This window comes from Schistocerca gregaria, chromosome 10, assembly GCF_023897955.1.
Source record: "Schistocerca gregaria isolate iqSchGreg1 chromosome 10, iqSchGreg1.2, whole genome shotgun sequence".
Lineage (NCBI taxonomy): Eukaryota > Metazoa > Arthropoda > Insecta > Orthoptera > Acrididae > Schistocerca > Schistocerca gregaria.
The window spans coordinates 149,139,314-149,161,509 of record NC_064929.1 but is presented as its reverse complement, the minus strand read 5'-3'; the positions used below and the strand labels follow the sequence as shown (position 1 = coordinate 149,161,509).

At 43.5% G+C, this 22,196-nt stretch overlaps 1 protein-coding gene across 1 annotated transcript in view; it reads left to right on the top strand.

Annotated features, from left to right (window-relative positions):
- LOC126293217 (odorant receptor Or2-like) overlaps window positions 1-22,196 on the top strand; it is a 115,148-nt gene that overhangs the window by 77,540 nt on the left and 15,412 nt on the right. The window contains exon 6 of the mRNA XM_049986339.1: window positions 16,235-16,390. Coding sequence (XP_049842296.1) covers window positions 16,235-16,390 — 156 coding nt within the window. The remainder of the gene's footprint in view (window positions 1-16,234; window positions 16,391-22,196) is intronic.

The window sequence follows — 22,196 nt, the reverse complement described above, 5'->3', positions numbered from 1 at the left end:
CCATAACGGACATTATTTGGTTGAAATGTTTCAAATGGCTCTAAGCACTATGGGACTTAACATCTGAGGTCATCAGTCTCCTAGACTTAGAACTACTTAAATATAACTAACCTAAGGACATCACACACATCTATGCCCGAGGCAGGATTCGAACCTGCGACCGTAGCAGCAGCGCGGTTCCGGACTGAAGCGCCCAGAACCGCTCGGCTACAGCGGCCGGCCATTATTTGGGACCATACGCATATATATGCACTTTACTTACAGCTATTTTGATGAACATTTAACTTGGCAAATATTGATATTTACTGGCTGTGTTATGCCACCCATTTATGCTTTGCACTCGTATGTATCGAAAACACGTGTTTCGATATGTTGTAATTTTGGCTTTTGTACGTGGGTTGGTTTGAGAATGGGCGTAGCCCAAAACCAGTCACTGAATAATAAATATCGATTTTAGTTGCAATTATGGCCGTCTCTTTTTGCATCACAATCTAAAAATGAGTTGCTGTTCCACTATTACCAGCAAGTTGGAGTTCTGCAAATAAATAAATGACTATTGCTTAGTTTTTTTTTTTAGAGTTCTGCAACTTTTATTTGCGGCTGCTTTAGTTTTGAAGTAGGTAGAGGCAGTGTGTTTCCTTTCGTCAAAGTAAGTAAAGATTTATCACGTAACTGTTCCGTATGCTTCTGAAAACAATTTGGTTTCAATTTTTCCTCTTCTTCGTTTTATCGTCTCATTCACTCAGGTTTTTCGCCGTTTGATTTCAAAATTAATTTTCTGCACCCTTTGCCACCGCTAGAATTTCACCTGCGTAGGTGGTCACCTTGTCTCGCCTAACGCTAGAAACAGCCTTTGTGAAAACAGAAACGCATTCCAATGACGGCATTGGATGGATTAATTAAAGACTGTTTGTGTTCACACTCATGCCTGGCGCTTCTGAACAATTACATGCTGGAAACCAAGCTGCATAAATTAGGAAAGAGGTAATAAAGTAGCTAATGTATCCTCTCCACAACCTCCTTCTGCTGCGCCATACGACCATACCAACTTTGGCAGCGAGCCACCATGCCCACACACAGCGAAACCACACGTCTAGCCTCATAACGACACCAACACCCACTTTGAAAACGGCCAACTGGCTAAGACAGTTCCCACACCAGCGCGCAGGAACGTTCAACACTTTTCTCACAGACAAAACAACTTCACTGATTCTTGACTACAGACCTCAGAAATTTATTTATTTCATTAACAGTACAGAGTAACCCACCGCCTTGAAATGTAAGGTGGATCGGATGCTTCTGAATCTAATAGCAAAGACTTCTCATTGTTACAGTCTTATTGGCATACAGTTGTTAAGACTTTTTTTAAAATAATATAAAGAACGTAACATTGTCCTGTGGGTGGAAGTCTGAGAAGCAACTTTCAATTGAGATAACCTCAGACTGAGAGTGCTGTGATTCGGAGACGGCAGAGCCATCCGAATTATCGATATCTTCAACTTAGGGCCAGTCTGAATGATTGCCTTCACTATAGGTGTAGGAGTGCGCATTTTTTTTAGGTCTACACGACGAGGTTCACCGCGGGAGATAAACGGCCTGTATGGCATCATTGCAACGCGCATTGCATGCAGAGTTCTGCACTTAGAGCTCTTTGTGTGCTCAGAAGCAAGATTTTCACCAACGCTTAACCACTTCCAACGACTTAACTAGTATTCTTGATCTTGTAGTTATCCTTGCGAGGTGCTAAGTATTCATCAACGTAGCTGCCGGTAATTGGAGCGCGTAATTGCAAATTAGTTAATGTGCCATTCTCAGAAGTGTGCAGGTGGCCAAAAAACTTCACATTTTTGTAATTTTTGTCAATTATGGGAAATATTAATATTAAATGCCAGTGTTACAATCGAACTATCGACTTCATTGCAGCTAGCATTTAACCCCTTCCCAGCAAGCTTTACATGTACCATAGTGTAACACCTACAGCGCCTCTCGGTGTTGAAAAAATAAAAATAGCTCCCAATTAGCTCCCATGTCCTTAAAATATCAGTTCACAAAATTACCCAAGTCCCTCCACAAGTAGTAATTACGAAAAATAAATAAAAAAACAAATAGAGGGAAATATATCTAGTATAGAAAGCAAAAGAAAAGAAAAGGAAAATTTAATTATAAAGGGAAGGGGGAAAACAGTAGAAAATATTAAAATATTAGTTATTCCAATACGTAAGAAAATCAATAATATAGTCATAGGACTAAGTCTGGGACACCAAAGATAGTGTTTATTAAAGTATAAATAGCCATACGTTGTACTTAATATACTCCAGTCTCTAATCTGTTCTAGTTCGGAAGTTGTTTATGACGTACAGCTTTAGAGAACAAGAATTGAGACTTTATTAAACGGGGATCAAGAATAGATCATGACGAGATTGTTTTTGAGGATTGTCAATTCAAGACTTTAATTTGGACATTTATCAGATTAGATAAACGGGAAGGTGAATAGTAATCTCTTTGGCTTTAATGTCAATTCGCGTGAACATTTAAACGCTTTACTGAATTGAGAATTTTAACCGGATTCGGACTTTGAATTGTGATAGTGATCGTAGTTAATGACAATTTGCGGATATTAAATAGAAATAACTTATTTACCGAAAGTGACAGGATATTATCTAACATCTCTGATGCTAGCGGGAATCCTACTTAGATATCTAATTAAAGAACTTCTTTGAATGAGATCGTATGAATGAACCTATTTATTAATAATTCTTGCCAATAAACTGACGTTTGTAACATAATACAAGTATGGAACATTAATTCAACTTAGATTAATAAACGTTAAGGTTACTTGATCTATGCCAAGAACAAACTTGCGATTCGTAACTGAAACAATTGAACGAAAGGTTAAAGTATCGTCGTCTGTAAACATTGGTAGTAAAGTTACTAAAGATTTTCTCTCTCGGAGTTTGGAAGACTATACGTGTAGTGACCCTCGTTTAACATTGGGTTTTAAAAGTAATCAAACTGATACTTAGTTGGGACAATATTAAATAAAAGTAAAACCCTTCAATGACAGTAAACGCGCAAAAAATAAAATCAAACTTCCACCTATTAGACTGTAGCGACGCTGCCGCTCGCTAATTCAAGCTCGCCGGTGTGTGTGTGCTGTGCGCGTGTGTCAGTGCAGTGCTGTGCGGTCGTAATTATTTTACACGACGTCAATGTAGTTCCGCGCCCAGCCTCCAGAGGCTCTGTGTTTTCTAGCTTTTATATACGTTCTGTTTATTATTATTATTCCTTGTCTTTTGAGTTAGTTAGTAGTTCCGTGCCTCCTGGCTTGTGTGGACAAGTACTGTTTTCTCTCTAATAACTACGGAAGTTTTCCGAGGATTAAGGATCCTTCTGTAGAGGCCGGATGCAAAATTTTGTAATTCCGATCGGTCCATGCATGCCGGGTGTCATCTAGATCTACATCTACATGACTACTCTGCAATTCACATTTAAGTGCTTGGCAGAGGGTTCATCGAACCACAATCATACTATCTCTCTACTATTCCACTCCCGAACAGCGCGCGGGAAAAACGAACACCTAAACCTTTCTGTTCGAGCTCTGATTTCTCTTATTTTATTTTGATGATCATTCCTACCTCTGTAGGTTGGGCTCAACAAAATATTTTCGCATTCGGAAGAGAAAGTTGGTGACTGAAATTTCGTAAAAAGGTCTCGCCGCGACGAAAAACGTCTTTGCTGTAATGACTTCGATCCCAACTCTTGTATCATATCTGCCACACTCTCTCCCCTATTACGTGATAATACAAAACGAGCTGCCCTTTTTTGCACCCTTTCGATGTCCTCCGTCAATCCCACCTGGTAAGGATCCCACACCGCGCAACAATATTCTAACAGAGGACGAACGAGTGTAGTGTAAGCTGTCGTCAGATACGCGCTCGCAATAAAGTTATTGTTGCTCAACTGAAGGACTTCATTCTTCTGAATCACGTTAAGCAAAGGTCGGACAGCCACCGGTTTAGCTGAACCCGACAAGTGATGACCCCGACGAGATCCAAGCAGAAACCGACGTGATTAAGAAGAAGCAGGCGTGAGCTACGTAAGTAACGAGCACATAATGACCGAACAGCAGGCCGTCTCCAGGACTGCAGTCCGTTTGCCACCGTTCTGGCCCGACAACCCGGTACTCTGGTTCGCGCAGGCAGAGGCAAGTATTAGCTGCGCTGGAATAACGGCCGAAGCCACTAAATTTGCTCTGATTGTGAGCCAACTCGATCAACGTTATGCAGCCGAGGTGCAGGACATAATCACAGAACCGTCCGAGGCTGGAGCTTATGCCAGGCTAAAATCAGAGTTGGTTCGACAGGTGGCCGCGTCACAAGAGGACCGGATACGTCAAGTTCTGACACAGGAAGAAATTGGCGACAGGAAGCCTTCTCAATACCTGAGACATCTACGCAGTAAAGTCGACACCGTTACTGTGCCAGACAGTCTGCTCAGAACACTGTGGAGCGGTAGGTTGCCGCCACAAATAAAAGCCATAATCGCCTCAAGACGAAAAAGCGAAAACAGAAAAAGGGCTGTTACACTAGTCACTGCACAGCTTGCCCAGACGGGAAGGAAAGAAGGTTTACGATTTTCTATGTCAGCGACGGACATATAAGCTTACACCGAAGTGGAATGTCATATGCGTCTAGTTCCATCTACCATTCAGCGTTTAAAGACAGTCAGTTCCCTTGATGCGGCCACAGTCACGTCAGTAACCTTCTCACATGAATCATATGATCACAAATGGCAGCTCCTCCAATGCACTGCCCTGTTATACCTTGTGTACGTGATGTTACCGCCATCTGTATATGTACATATCGCTATCCCAATGCTTCTGTCATATCAGTGTATACACTGAAATGCGTCAGCCGATAGACAACTCCTGTGCCCATTGATAGGCACTTGTCTCCCTCAAAGATCTGTAATCACCCGACTGCTGGGGTAGTACATCTCTGAGTGAAAACTGTTATGTCTTAGCAAGTCATGCGAGCTCTGACGGGACTCGACGGCAGAATTGGTTCGCGAGGCTCAGTGGCTGGTAGACAAAGACACAGTCTTCTCTTCTGTCTGCTGCCATGACGTCGACGTACCGATTCTACCTCGCAGTATAGACATTTTGTCTCGTTATGGTGAATCAGGGATGTTCTGCGGACTTTGTTATGGATTATGCTGAGAGGTTAGTGACACACACTTGCACAGTATTTTTGTGACAGTACATTGCATGGTGTTCCAGATTATGGAGTGTTAGATTTCTTTCTGCAATATATTGTCTTACTGTATAAATGTACGGTCTTGATTCACACATTCAACTTTTCAGAACATGTGCGATCAATAATCCAATTTATTTCAATCGTGCAAAGCTTCATCTAGCTTATCTCATTCCTCTTCCACTTATCAAACAATATTTAAGATATCTGTGTTAGTAAATGGCTAACCTTTTCCATGGTTCGTGGTGCAGATTGCCTGTTTAACTACTTCCAGGGACAACAAAAATTTGAATTTCAATATTTCACATAATTGCAGACCGAATTTAAACATTTAAAATGCTGTTGTTATTTGATACAATCTGTGTTTATTGAAAATTGTAGATTCAGAAAAAAGTCCTTTACTACTCAAGATAAAAAAAAAAAATGGTTCAAATGGCTCTGAGCACTATGCGACTTAACTTCTGAGGTAATCAGTCGCCTAGAAGTTAGAACTAATTAAACCTAACTAACCTAAGGACAACGCACACATCCATGCCCGAGGCAGGATTCGAACCTGCAACCGTAGCAGTCGCTCGGCTCCAGACTGTAGCGCCTAGAACCGCACGGCCACTCCGGCCGGCCTACTCAAGATCACAAGTATAATTTTTTTATATTGGTAACTGGTTTTGGTTAAATTAATAAATGATTTTTTCCGAATCTACACTTTTCAATAAGCACAGATCGCTTATCTCCAGTTTGGCTATGTGAAGCAGCAACAAAAATGTGACAAGTCAGGAGAATCGCGACTATAAAAAACTTTTTGAGGTTTCATAATGAGCAATGCAGCTTAAACAAACTTATGACTCCATGTACCACCAATTAGTGATATACACTAAACATTTTGTATAAATCTGAGGGTGGCTAGTTAATTCAGCTGAAACTAGTTATCAATAAAAAAATTATATATGCTATCTAGACTACCAAAAGATTTTTTTTCAACCCAAAATTTTCAGTTTAACATGCTGTCAAAATCTACTTATTAACAGGTATTATTTTCTGTAAATGATTTAACACGATATGAGAACTATTAAAATTAAAAACAGCATATATGTCGTGGGTAGTGTAACCAATAGGGCGCGAATCACCCAAACTATATTTATCCACAATTTCAAAATGAGAGCACTTAGTGCGACAAACTTCACACATATTTTCTAACCCTTGAAGCTGTTTAATACATGGGAATTCATTTCTTTAAAGAATGGTGGGTTTGCTGGTTAATGGTAATATGTGGTGTGTTCCCTTTGTCTATTGTACAGTCAATCAGTAAGTAATGCCCCACATTTCTTTAAAAAGACATTAATATACATAAACAAGCGTCCTTGCTGATGCTTCACATTTTATGTTTGCTCTGTGCGTCGGTGAAGTTTCGAACCGTTCTGGCAAGTGGCAGAGCTGTAGCACAGCGTCAAAATGGCGTCTACGTACGACTCACATTACAAGCAGCGTGCTGTTAGTGAATCCTTGTGTGCAGAAAAAGAAACCGTGGTGAACATCCGTAAACGTTTGTCTGCAGTGTATGGCGATGCAGCAACTGATAATACAGTTAGGCGATGGGTGAAGAAAGTTACAGCCTCAGGAAATGCAGAAACATAGCTCCATGATCGGCCACGCTCGGGAAATTCTGTCACAGCCACTGCTCCAGACATGCTGAATCGTGTGGGTGCCATTATTTGTCCCGACCGGAGCATCAAAACTCGACAATTGGCTCCATAGTTGTCGGTCGGCATTGGAAGTGCGTCTGCAACGATCGAGACACTCGGATATTCCAAGAGGTGCTCACGATGGGTTATATGAATGCTCACAGCGGACCACAAGATTCAAAGAAAGGCCATTTCATCTGAATTGTAGGAGCTTAAAAATTCTCTACGGGGAATACACTGAGAAGAGGACCAGAGTGTCAGTCATGCAGTGAAAACATGGCTACGCCTACAGGAAAAGAGCTTTTGCCTCTTCTTCAATGTTGGCATACAGCCATAGAACGTGAATAGCACATGGACAAGATGTGTAGATGTATTTTGTCACTAAATTTTGGCTCTTCACAATAAACGTGTCCTGAGAAGTAAAATTTGGGGCATTACTTATTGGACGACCCTCGTATATACAGGGTGTTACAAAAAGGTACGCCCAAAATTTCAGGAAACATTCCTCACACACAAATAAAGAAAAGATATGTGGATATGTGTCCGGAAACGCTTAATTTCCATGTTAGAGGTCATTTTAGTTTCGTCCATCTACGCTCAATGGAGCACGTTATCATGACTTCATACGGGATACTGTACCTGTGCTGCTAGAACATGTGCCTTTACAAGTACGATACAACATGTGGTTCATGCACGATGGAGCTCCTGCACATTTCAGTCGAAGTGTTCGTACGCTTCTCAACAACAGATTCGGTGATCGATGGATTGGTAGAGGTGGACCAATTCCATGGCCTCCACTCTCTCCTGACCTCAACCTTCTTGACTTTCATTTATGGGGGTATTTAAAGCTCTTGTCTACGCAACCCCGGTACCAAATGTAGAGACTCTTCGTGCTCGTATTGTGGACGGCTGTGATACAATACGCCATTCTCCAGGGCTGCATCAGCGCATCAGGGATTCGGTGCAACAGAGGGTGGATGCATGTATCCTCGCTAACGGAGGACATTTTGAACATTTACTGTAACAAAGTGTTTGAAGTCACGCTGGTACGTTCTGTTGCTGTGCGTTTCCATTCCATGATTAATGTGATTTGAAGAGAAGTAATAAAATGAGCTCTAACATGGAAAGAAAGCGTTTCCGGACACATGTCCACATAACATATTTTCTTTCTTTGTATGTGAGGAATGTTTCCTGAAAGTTTGGCCGTAACTTTTTGTAACACCCTGTAGATGGCAATACAAAGGCAAATGGTTCACTGAACTTGATTCATATATGGAATATATCATCTTGTATTCAAACACTGAACATTACATTATGTGTGGGCATAATTTGGGATTTTATAAGCGTTTTTTCATTCTCCATAGCCGGCCCGCGTGGCCGAGGTGTTCTAGCCGCTACATTCTGGAACCGCGCGACCGCTACGGTCGCAGGTTCGAATCCTGTCTGAGGCATGGATGTGTGTGATTTCCTTAGGTTGGTTAGGTTTAAGTAGTTCTAAGTTCTAGGGGACTGATGACCTCAGCAGTTGAGTCCCATAGTGCTCATAGCCATTTGAACCATTTGAGCCATGCTCCAGGGTCTGTTTTCAAGTTACCTCTGTAATTGTTACATACATCCATGTGTGTTCACATGCAGATGAACTTCGAGACATCAGTCGGAGACGACGAAGATACTGAAATTATTTGTGCTCCCAAAATGGGTCAACTTGTCATGCAGGATGGAGCAGAGGAAACACATGTCTTTTAAACCACTAGTATTGAGTGAGGCGTGGAGGTATTTACCTTGAGTGACCGTTTGCAGGCAACTCAGACTATGCAGTTCCACTCACTGTAGAGTGTTGGAGCATCGAACAACATGTGCTCGCGGTCGAGCATTGCTTTTAGCAACAATGATTCTGTTGTTAATGTTCGACGTCATAGTTTAGTGTCCGACGTCGAGATGTAGTCCCCTATCGAAACACAACACTCCGATGGATTGCTTCGATCAGAAGTATTGGATGTTTGATGAAAAAGAAATCACCTTGCCTTCCTAGTTCAGTTCAAACTTCAGAAAACGTAGTGAGAACGGCAGTTACTGCTAGTCTTAAAAGATCTTCTAGGTGACAGATTGTAGCGCTGGGTATGACTACATCTACATCTTCGTGGATACTCTGCAAATCACATTTAAGTGCCTGGCAAATTCTGTATTATTCCTATCTCGTATAGCGCGCGGAAGGAACGAGCACTCAGATCTTTCCATGCGAACTCTGATTTCCCTTATTTTATCATGGTGATCGTTTCTCCCTAAGTAGGTCGGAGTCAACAAAATATTTTCGCATTCGCAGAAGAAAGCTGTTGACTGGAATTTCGTGAGAAGGTACCTCCACAACGAAGAACGTCTTTGTTTTAATGATGTCCGTCCCAAATCCTGTATCATTTCAGTGACACTCTCTCCCCATTTCGCGATAATACAAAATGTGCTGCCCTTCTCTGAACTTTTTCGATGAACTCCATCAATCCTATGTGCTAAGGATCCCACACCGTGCAGCAGTATTCTAAAATAGGACGGTCAAGCATAGTGTAGGCAGTCTCCTTAGTACGTCTGTTACATTTTCTAAGTGTCCTTCCAATAAAACGTAGTCTTTGGTTTGTCTTCCCCACAACATTTTCTATGTGTTCCTTCCAATTTAAGTTGTTCGTGATTGTAATTCCTAGGTATTTAGTTGAATTTACGGCCTTTAGATTTGACTGACTTATCGTGTAATCTATGTTTAACGGATTCCTTTTAGCACTCATGTGGATGAATTCACAGTTTTCGTAATTTACGGTCAATTGCCCATTTTCACACCATACAGATAACTTTTCTAAATCGTTTTGCAATTTGTTTTGATCTTCTGATGACTTTACTAGTCGATAAACGACAGCGTCATCTGCCAAAAATCTAAGATGACTGCTCAGATTGTCTCCCAAATCGTTTACATAAATAAGGAACAGCAAAGGACCTATAACACTACCTTGCGGAACGCCAGAAATCACTTCTGTTTTAACCGATGACTTTCCGTCAGTTACTACGAACTATGATATCTCTGGCAGGAAATCACAAATCCAGTCACATAACTGAGACGATATTCCACTAGCACGCAAGTTCATTATAAGCCGTTTGTGAGGTACAATGTCAAAAGGCTTCCGGAAATCCATTCAAAAATGTGAGGAATCTTTTGGGACTTACCTGCTAAGGTCATGAATCCCTAAGCTTACACACTACTTAACCTAAATTATCCTAAGGACAAATACACACACTCATGCCCGAGGGAGGACTCGAACCTCCGCCAGGACCAGCCGCACAGTCCATGACTGCAGCGCCCAAGACCGCTAGGCTAATCCCGCGCGGCTGGAAATCCATTCGAAATCCCTTGTCAGTAGCACTCAACGCTTCGTGTGAATAAAGCGCTACTTGTGCTTCACAAGAACGATGTTTTCTAAATCCGTGTTGTGTCAAGAGACCGTTCTCCTCGAGGTAATATATAGTGTTTGAACACAGTATATTTTCCAACGTCCTGCTGCAAGTCGACGTTAATGATATGGGCCTGTAATTTAGTGGATCACTCGTTCGCTTCATCGCATTTTACATGCTCATCTCTCAGATTTCATCAATACAATTCAGCAGCTAAGCGAAACGGATTTTGTGCTAAGAATTTTGTGGCATAATGGACGCTATTCATACAGAAGATGCGGATGTGATGAAGCCCATTTTACCATTTTCATCTGTATTGTTATTTTAATGAACAGAACTGTGATTACGGACATCAAAGAACCCACATGAACTACACAAAAAAACCTTTCGATAGCTCAAAAATAACAGTGTGGTGCAGTACCGTCAAGGCAGAGACTGTTGGACCTTACATTCTGAAGAGGAACTGCAGTTACTGTGACAGCAGCGCGCTATGCAGACATTTTAAACAATTTTCTTCGTCCAAAGACATCGATTTAACATGTGAGAAATGTGGTTCGAACAGGATGGTGACACAGCTCACATGGCGAGAGCATTCACGCAAGTGGTTCGACAGAGGTTCCCAGGACATATCATTTCACTATATGATGTTGTTCTTTGGTCCCCACACTCACACAGTCTATCAGTCTGTGACGTCTGTTTGTGGTGCAAGAGTGTACGGTAACAAGCCCCACGCAGTCAATGACCTCAAGATTTCACTTTTTTCAGCAAACTGAAGCTGTGTCAAATGAAATGTTGGAGAGAGCTGTGCGTAACTTTCAGGAGAGGATCCGGATTTGCGTGTGGCAAAAAGGACGTCATCTCAACGACATTTTCCGAACGTAATTAAGATATGTAGATTTCAAGAATGCAAGATTTTTTATAGTGATTCAATAGTGTAAGACAAGCGTTCCCTTTGCTCCTCCGTGTATGAGGATAGAGAATGCAATAAAACATTTGCATAGCTCAGACTGTATCAGTAAGAGAAGACTCATGATCGTTTTAACCGTTAACAGGCATGCTTTGACCAACGTTTTATTATTGAGGGAGAAATTCGTTAGTAATCACGATTCTGAATTGAGATGAGAAAAGATTTGTTATGGGCAGTTGGCAACGATTCTTTATTAAGCATCACACTTAGTAATGATGGTGTCGTAGCCAACACTGTACACAGACACTGGGTCTTTAGTTCAAATGGCTCTGAGCACTACAGGACTTAACATCTGAGGTCATCAGTCCCCTAGAACGTAGAGCTACTTAAACCTAACTAACCTAAGGACATCGCACACATCCATGCAGAAGGCAGGATTCGAACCTGCGACTGCAGCGGTCGTGCGGTTCCAGACTGAAGCGCCTAGAACCGCTCGGCCACTACGGCCGGCGGGTCTTTAGAATGCTCGATCTGAAGATAGATGCCAGGTTAACCGAAACCGCTTAAAATCAAAGTTTAATCTTAGGTTTTATTGCGATCAAGACTATGAATAACATTTTAACAAATAAATGAAATTGCTGTATCTCAGTCATTCAATGATGTCAGGTTCTACATATATGTGGGTAGTAGCAGAGATATATCATTGGCAGTGGTACATATGTATTCTTGTATCGAGTAAAAAGTCACTTTAGTGGCTGTTGATTCTTCTAAATGTCCGCAGTATTCCACACTTCAGAATATCAGAATGTACTCTATCTTTCTTTGACGTAAATATAAAGTTGCTCCCACTCTGTCTGAGACCAGATATTGTCTCACTTCGTAACGCAGTAGCAAACCATAGCTGGTGTTGCTGCGGGTCTTCTTCTTGTTGTCTGCGGGGTGAGGTCCTCTCTGCAGCGGCATATGGCACCGTTGGCTGGGAGCGAACGCTTGCTTCTAGATCGCACTCTATTTCATATTCAGTGCACTCTACAGCAGCCATTCGCTAGGTGCAGACAATACCTTGTACAGCACGCTTTGGCAGCCTTTAGTGACCCAGGGGCCTGATTCACATACTTACTTAGGCCGGTATTACACTATCAAATTCCTTGTCCAATATCTTTGTCAAAGAAATTTGATGGTGTAATAGGGAACTTTGACAAATGTCGTCAAATATTTGATCAAATCTAAGGCCTCGCTGTAGGTTTGATCAAAGAAGTCGCTTGTTTTCTGTTCATTGTAATGTGGCATGTTACCACGTGGAGAGCTAGCATCGCTGCAGCGTGTCATCCGTAGTGTTTATATAAGCATTGACGGTAAATATAATTGGTGTGTACCGACAACTACAAAGTTAATACAGATATATAAAGCTGCTGAGGCGCTTTACAACGTGAGGCACACTGAATATAAAAACAGATTAAGAAGATTGGAGACCTGACCTAACCTAACCCAACCCTCTCCTGTAGCAATGAATCGGAGTGTTACAGTGAGCCTGTCTTCTGAATATATAGCAGTTTTTAAGTGAGTATTGTGCTTTGTGATATGAGGATACACTTCACTGATCAAATACAGAAATGTATGCTCATCCATTCTTAAGTAATTGATGTACGACTTGACGTCCTCCACTATAATCTCACGTAACAAGTTTTATTGAATGCTTTTATTGTGTCATCGTAAAACCCACGGCTTCACCCAGGTGCATTTCCTTTTTTCCCCCCACTTCTCTTCCGCAGGTGCACACAGTGCAATTGTGGTACATACAGCTGCTACGGTTAATAACAAGTTGTTGTCAGCCATCTTGAACTTTGACGAAAAATATGACAGTGTAATACCCATTTTTAGCGCCCCATCAAAGATCTTTGTCAAATATATTTGACGAATATTTGATCACATCTTTGATCAAATCTTTGACAAAGAATTTCGATAGTGTAATACCAGCTCAGCTCTCCTACTGTTTAAAATTCAGAAGTATATCGCCTGTGACATTACTGTTTATGGAACAACACACTGATATGAATGCCAAACCTTTCGCGACACGCCATGCCAGCAAATTGTGCCTCAGGACATGCGTTCTCTATGTTCATCTTTTAGTGACTTCCACTCGTCATATTACACGGTACAGTGGTATAGGCTGTACGAGAGTTCCACGGTTCTCTGTCGTATTGAGTTTATTCTTTGTTTTTGATTATATAGTTATTCCTTGTTTTGTCTCGTTGACACTGAATGCCATGCAAACTGCATACTTTCGCATAATTGATTCATATGTGGGACTAAATCTTTTCACGAGTTGACCACCTATAATTGGTGCCCCCAGACATGATCACACATAAAAGTAGCAGACTTCCACATCGGCTTCGAGGTTCTGCACTGCGTCAAAACTACGAAAGTTATTCTCGCGCCAGCTGCGTCGGTTTCTCATTCAGCACAAAGAGGAATTCCTTGCCATTCCCTACAGAGACAGCCTCAAGTAGCGGACTTACGACCAAACCGCCGTCTTTTTGCCAACATAACCTCCTGAATTGGTTAACACAGCTAGAGAGCCAGTTTATCTTTGCATTGACAATGGCAGATGAAACGAAATATAGAAAATTAGCAGTAACTTTGCGATTTGTTGCCACAGGCAGATCATTAGAGCGTTGGAAACTTAAGTGAGTCAATATCGACAAATATTAGCAAGCATTTTTTAAATATTTGTCCAAAAATACTTTTGATGACTGATGTGCAACGCTAAATAAATTAAGGTGCCACCTCTTCATTCATTTTAAAAACTTTAAAAGTTTAAAATCGCTTGAACTTCACATATATTGTCTGTATTATACAGACGCCAAATTGGAATGATATGAACAACAGACTGGCAAATATCCGAAAATACGTCCAGGACAGAGTACAATATGAATGCCAGTCTCTCCCACGAATTTCGTCTGTGGCCAGACTGTAAACCAGCTGCAGACCAGATCTGACCCGCTGGTCGCCGGTTGACCACTTGCATTCTAGAGTATGCTATTCCTCATGCTGTTTGCAGCATCCACCCATACCTGCAACAGTGTACGCCAGACGTTGGCTGGGAGCAAGGGCCAACTTCAAGAGGGCGCTCTCTGCAGTATCTACAATTTTTAATAAAATTTTCTCGGGCTTCCAGCCGCGTCACGTGGTTAAAATCCCACGAGCTTCCGACCGAGCTCTTCCCGGCCATTGTCAAGTGGTAAGAATGACTGCTGTGTCGCCGTGGCCGCGTCGTTATATAGCCGCACTGCTGGCTGTGACGTCACTGGTGCTCTCTTCCTCGCCATACACGATAATGTTTTCATCACGCGACCGTCGCGCCCGTTTTAACATCGCGATTACAGGGTCCCAGGCTGTGCTGAGCTGCAAACCGCCGTCCTTGTTGATGTTTTCAGAGGTTTTTATTTCAATAGCTTCTTTTATGAAGCTATCCCAAAATCCCTTCGTCTTCATAACGACAGATGTTTCGTCGAATAGAATTCGCTGTCCATTTTCTAAGGCGTGTTCTGCCACGAATAATTTTTATGGATAGCGATGGCGTAATCTCCTCTCGTGTTCCGTCCAGCGTTGCTCCACCGTGCACACTGTTTGGCCGACGTAGTAACAGCGACACTGACATGGTATCTTTTACACTGCACGCGTTCTAAGCCCTAGATCGTCCTTCACAGGCCTCGTGAGCTGACGAATTTTTGCTGGGAGCCCGAACACTGATGAAATGTTATATCTCTTCAGGAGCCGGCTAATCTTTCCCGTCACTGTACCACAGAAAGGCAAAAATTACAAGTTTCTTGCGTTCTTCTTCGGTGGTGTTCTCTTCTCTGTTGGTGTGTTTCTTGTGTGTCACACCAGACATAGCCTGTGACACCTCTCCGTGGCTGTACCCGTTTTCCCGGAAGACTTTTCGGAGGTGCCTCATTTCTAGTGGCAGACTTTCTGTGTCTGCGACGACTTTAGCACGATGGACGAGGGTATTCAGAATGCCACATTTTTGTGCCGGATGGTGGTGGCTGAGAGCGTGCAGATACCGATCTGTGTGTGTCGGCTTCCTGGATAGACTGTTGCTGAGGTCCCCATTGGTTTTCCGTCGACCGAGGACGTCAAGGAAAGGCAGTGCACTATCTGTCTCGACTTCCATCGTAAACGTGATGTGGCCGAGAATGCTGTTCAGATGTTCTAAAAAGTTTAGTAAGAAGAAAGTTCGCAATAAAGAACTGACGAAGCAGTCCTAATCAGCAAGTAGAGAATGAAGCAAGCGTTCCCATTTCTATCTCTCTCCTCCATCATGCTGTTTTTGTCTGCAGGTCCAGGTAGCTGTGGCAGCATACAGCAGCCAATGGCCGGGTGTAGGCAGCCCCTTTCAAAGGGCACTGTCCATTGTGCTGTTGTTATTTGCAGGTTGAAGCAATATCACTGGTGATATGCAGCAGCAGTTGCCAGGTGGGTGTAGCCCCTTTGAGAGGGCACTGTCTATCGTGCTGTTGTTGCTTACAGGGTGAGTCCACATCGGTGGCAGCATATAGCAACTAGTGGTTCAAAATGGTTCAAATGGCTCTCAGCACTATGGGACTCAACTGCTGTGGTCATCAGTCCCCTAGAACTTAGAACTACTTAAACCTAAGGACATCGCAAACATCCATGCCCGAGGCAGGATTCGAACCTGCGACCGTAGCGGTCGCGCGGTTCCAGACTGTAGCGCCTAGAACCGCTCGGCCACTCCGGCCGGCAGCAACTAGTGGCTCGGTGTGTGTAGCCTCTTCTAGAAGACGCTGTCCATTGTGCTGTTGTTGTTTGCAGGGCGATGTCATATTGGTAGCGGCTTGCGGCAGGCTTTGGCCAGGCCTCTGTGGCTTACAGGAGCCACTGGGCAGCCGTGTGTAGCGCCTTGCAGAGGGCGCTGTCCATCATGATGGTACTGTTTGCAGGGCGAGGCCATATCATTGGCGGCATACAGCAGTCACTGGACAGGTGCAGGCAGCCCCTTCCAGAAGGCGCTGTCTATCGTGATGGCGCGAGCTCACAAGCCATTACTGGTCACTGCGGGCCATCTCTACCCCATCAACAGAGCTGCCTTCGTAGCGGTTAGTCCAATTCCTCAATCACTGCAGCTGCCACTGTACCATTTAATGCTTCCCCACTCTGATAATGACTTTAATGCACCTAGGGGTTGTGTGAAATGGAGTTGTGAAAAAGGTTACAATCTTACTCGTGAGCAACTGATTTTGAGACAATGAGCAATTGCATCGTTGTGCATTGGCATGCTATTTCAAGTAGTTATCAGATTTTCTTAGCGTCATTTTTGAATCTACAGTGGTGGAAATATTTATTGCATCACCTTGGATTACCTCGTCTTTTTGTCTATTGCAGCAGTTTGCTACAGGTTATACCAGTCCCATTGTTGCTAAACTTTGGTGACATATTCTTGCCTAAATAATCTGACTTCTTCATGCATGTTTTCCAACAATATACAACCCTTTGTCGTTGTCGTTTGGTTTTACAACAAAACCAGTATTTATATTGCCATTTTCAGTTGAGACTTTGCAGTGAGAAGATTGGCAGGTCATTTGAATTAACGCCAGAAAAGAAATCTGCTATACTTGGTTATTCCTCTGTAGGTCTCAGCACCAGAGATATAGCCTCTAAGGCAGGATTTAATCAGTCTACGATTTCGAGGTTACTGAAAAAATACAAGGAAAAAGGAAATGTTCATCGTGAGAAAGGAAGAGGTCGGAAATGGGTGTCTACTGCCAAACAGGACAGAGTATTGAAAAGGCTTTCGCCCAACGATCGTCGCCTGTCATTAGCTGAACTAAAGCGAGACTGGGAAGCAATGTGCGACATCTCAGTAACCAGTATAACTGTAAGAAATAGACTACTGGGGGCTGGACTCTCAGCCTGTCGTCCTAGAAGGATGCCTTTATTCATCAAGATAATGCGACAACAGCGACTAAAATGCGCAAAGGCACACGCGACGTGGACAATGGAGACGTGGAACAAAATAATCTTAAATCCGCATGGCTCAGATGGAAAGTGTTCGTGCGTCGAAGGAAAGGTGAAGAATTTTTGCCATCATGCATAACACAAACAGTCAAACATCCACAAGGAGAGATGATCTGGGGGTGCATTTCCAGTCATGGAGCAAGTCGTCTCTACTTCATCAATGGTACTGTCAACGAAGATGCCTACATAAGCATCCTTGAAAGGAAGCTTATGCCAACCATTAGAGACCAGTTTGGAGATGTTTCCCATTGCATTTTTCAGGACGACTCCGCTCCTTGCCATAGAGCTTTGATGTTGAGCCCTATGACTAATACTTGTACCAAACACGAAGCAGATTACTTTCGTGGTTAATTATCACGTACTTCTACATTTAAGGTAAAATCTTTCCTTCGACAAAATGGGGTTCGAGTATTACTAGGGTGGCCTGGTAACAGCCCTGATCTCAATCCTATTGAGAACTGTTGGAAGGTTATGGGAAATGCTATCACAAAAAAGAAGCCACGGAATAAACGGGAGTTGTTGGGGACGGTTGTGCGTGTGTGGTTTCATGAACTGTGTGAGGAGTACATTAAAAAGTTAATTCTTTCAATGCCTTCACGATGCCGAGCGGTGATTAAGGCGCGTGGTGGAGCAACAAAGTATTAATTGCAACAGTATGTTCGTATGAAGCAATACAAACACTACAACCCATTAGTGTTATGTTACAACATTAACATGAGGTGCTTCTTTCAACATTAGTGTTTATATTTCAGAATGGCAAACAGAATAGCTGACATATCCACTTACACTCATTTTCAAGAAAGTGTTAAATTATAAAAAAAAAAAAACATTTTTATTGAAACAAAAATGAAGAATAAAAACAAATTGACAAAAATTGTTGTGTATATTCATTTCAAATAGAAATCAAGAGAAATCAGGCAAATTTAGCTCAGTTACTCACTGATTGTAACAAAAATTGTAAATTGTAAGAGGTGATGCTACAAATATTTCCACTGCTGTATTTTTTGTTCGTTACATTCGTTAACTACAAAACAATTGTACTTAAATGCGGTACTTGCAATGAATAAAAAATGAAAAAAATAAATTTACCAACAACAGGAATATCCAGGGATTGAACAAAAATATAGAAACATCGCAAAAAATGCATGTTCGTAGACAAATACTGATGCTAGTCAAGTCTGCTTGTTGCACTGTTGTATTCGAGCACGAATGGCACCTTTGCAATGCCCTCAATGCTTTGCAAGTATCAGACGTATTCAGAACAATGGTCTGTGTAGTTGTGAGTGCATTATGTTGGAGCTAAGAGAATTCGGACGTGAGCAAATTGCTGGTGTTCCTACAGTGGATGCTTCTGTAACCTAGGTAGCCAATGTGGTTGGTGTTTTAGAGGCACCGTATTGGAGGTTTATACCGCATACAGGGAAAGCAGGAAAATATCATTCGCTAAGTCACAAAGCGGAGGGAAATGTCCGTTGAGTGATCGTGACGCGTACAAGGAAAGTAGGAAAACATCATTTGCTGAGTCATATGCGTTTCCTGCTCCGCTCGCAAATGGAGCGAGAGAAAAATGTTTGTTTGCCTCCGTACGAGCCCTAATTTTTGTTATCTTCGGGGCCCTTATGTGAGGTGCACGCTGGCGGCAGTAGTATCGTTCCGCAATAAGCTTCAAATACCGCTTCTCTAAATCTTCTCTGTAGTGTTTCACGAGAAGATCGTCGTCTTCTCTCCAGGGATTTCCGTTTAAATTCACGAAGCATGTCCGTAATACTTGCTTATTAACCGAACCTATGTAGCAGACGTATTCGTAAAAGCACGCTTCTGAACTGCATCGATGTCTTCCTTTAATCCGAGCTGGTGAGGATCGTGAACACTAGAGCAGTCCCCCCACGCTCGTAGATGAGCTACACTTCCCTAAAAGTCTCCCAATAAACCGAAGTCGGACATTCATCTTCACTACTACCGTCATTACGTGCTCGTTGCATTTCGTATCGACTCGCAGGTTTTTTACGTCCTGTTAATGATGGTAATGTGTCGCGTTTTTGGCGTTTCCATATTTTTTCCACCCTCTGTAACTGAAGTACGTTACGATTGATTTTATGTCTACAGAATGTATCTGTTTCGGATCATGATTAGACTGTTGAGTGGTCGTGATGGATGGTCATTGAAAATAGTTGTGACGAAAACTAAGAGGACGACCGCTGCAAAACTCACTACAGACCTGATTGTCGTGATACTGAATCCTGTGAGCACCAAAGTAACACGAATTGAACTCTATAAGCGGGGGATTGCAGGGTGAAATGGAATTTCAAACCACTCGCTGCCGGTAACAGGAAAGAAGGGCAAAGCAATAATACACTCCTGGAAATGGAAAAAAGAACACATTGACACCGGTGTGTCAGACCCACCATACTTGCTCCGGACACTGCGAGAGGGCCGTACAAGCAATGATCACACGCACGGCACAGCGGACACACCAGGAACCGCCGTGTTGGCCGTCGAATGACGCTAGCTGCGCAGCATTTGTGCACCGCCGCCGTCAGTGTCAGCCAGTTTGCCGTGGCATACGGAGCTCCATCGCAGTCTTTAACACTGGTAGCATGCTGCGACAGCGTGGACGTGAACCGTATGTGTAGTTGACGGACTTTGAGCGAGGGCGTATAGTGGGCATGCGGGAGGCCGGGTGGACGTACCGCCGAATTGCTCAACACGTGGGGTGTGAGGTCTCCACAGTACATCGATGTTGTCGCCAGTGGTCGGCGGAAGGTGCACGTGCCCGTCGACCTTGGACCGGACCGCAGCGACGCACGGATGCACGCCAAGACCGTAGGATCCTACGCAGTGCCATAGGGGACCGCACCGCCACTTCCCAGCAAATTAGGGAACTGTTGCTCCTGGGGTATCGGCGAGGACCATTCGCAACCGTCTCCATGAAGCTGGGCTACGGTCCCGCACACCGTTAGGCCGTCTTCCGCTCACGCCCCAACATCGTGCAGCCCGCCTCCAGTGGTGTCGCGACAGGCGTGAATGGAGGGACGAATGGAGACGTGTCGTCTTCAGCGATGAGAGTCGCTTCTGCCTTGGTGCCAATGATGGTCGTATGCGTGTTTGGCGCCGTGCAGGTGAGCGCCACAATCGGGACTGCATACGACCGAGGCACACAGGGCCAACACCCGGCATCATGGTGTGGGGAGCGATCTCCTACACTGGCCGTACACCTCTGGTGATCGTCGAGGGGACACTGAATAGTGCATGGTACATCCAAACCGTCATCGAACCCATCGTTCTACCATTCCTAGACCGGCAAGGGAACTTGCTGTTCCAACAGGACAATGCACGTCCGCATGTATCCCGTGCCACCCAACGTGCTCTAGAAGGTGTAAGTCAACTATCCTGGCCAGCAAGATCTCCCGATCTGTCCCCCATTGAGCATGTTTGGGGCTGGATGAAGCGTCGTCTCACGCGGTCTGCACGTCCAGCACGAACGCTGGTCCAACTGAGGCGCCAGGTGGAAATGTCATGGCAAGCCGTTCCACAGGACTACATCCAGCATCTCTATGATCGTCTCCATGGGAGAATAGCAGCCTGCATTGCTGCGAAAGGTGGATATACACTGTACTAGTGCCGACATTGTGCATGATCTGTTGCCTGTGTCTATGTGCCTGTGGTTCTGTCAGTGTGATCATGTGATGTATCTGACCCCAGGAATTCACGGTGTTCTTATTTCAATTTCCAGGAGTGTAGTTGGACTATGGAGCAATGGAAAAACGTCATTTGGTAGACTGAGTCTTCTTTGACACAGTTTTCAACTCCATGCCGAGTTTACATCCATGGGTAAAAATGGCGACGGTTCGTTAATGATTTGGTTAATCATATCGTGGTATTCCATGGGCCGCATCGTAACTCGGGAAGCTCGCATTACTGCAAACGACAATGTGACTGATTTGGCTGATAAGGTCCATGCCATGGTAGAATGCTTGTTCTCCAGTGACGACTGTGCCTCTGTCCATTCAGCTCGAATCGTCCAGGACAGATTTTGTGAGCGTAAGGATGAACTTTCGCATCTCATGTGGCCACTACAGACACCAGAACTCAATACTATTCAGCCTTTTGGAGCGAATAGTGTGTGGCCGCTACCCAACTCCATAGTCACTATCTCAACTAGACATTATTTTTCTGGAAGAGTGGTAAAAGAGTATCTTGAAAACCATACACAGCCTGCCTTCATCAATTCAAAGGCGACTGGTAGCTGTTTCGAACCCCACCAGGTTCTCTACATCCTATTAATGACGGTAATGTGTTGCATTTTTGGTGTTTTTATATTTTTTTCCACTCTCTGCAACTGAAGTACATTGCAATTGATTTTACGTCTACAGAATGCATCCGTTTCGGATCATGATTAGACTGCTTGCAAACCTTATTGTGAATCCGTCAACATCTTTCTATCACGCACTAAAAGTAGAAACGACCCGGCATTATGCCCATTGGTGAACACCTCAGTGTCACTTTTCTATGTGTTAGTTGCGACTATAAGTCGAATGGATCAACTAATGGCAGTTGAAAATCCACAGGGTAGACAGAGCACTGCCGACGAACAAGTTACGCAATGTGCGTGGGATGGCAGCATTTCCGGTCAGTAGGCACGCACAAATACAATGGATGCGTGTGTGTTGTCGCAATCCGAACCTTACCTACGCACGTTTCTCCTGTTTACGGCTCGTAACTGACAGTCATTGCGCTCAGATTCGATGTACTGGGTGACCTATGAGCAGTAGTAGCCGAGCTGATTTGCATCACCAGAAGTGTCTCACAATAGCAGTATCTACTGGGGCATTAACTTGTACCTTGTCAGCCACCTTAGATTCTTTCTCTCATCAGTCCAATTACTTG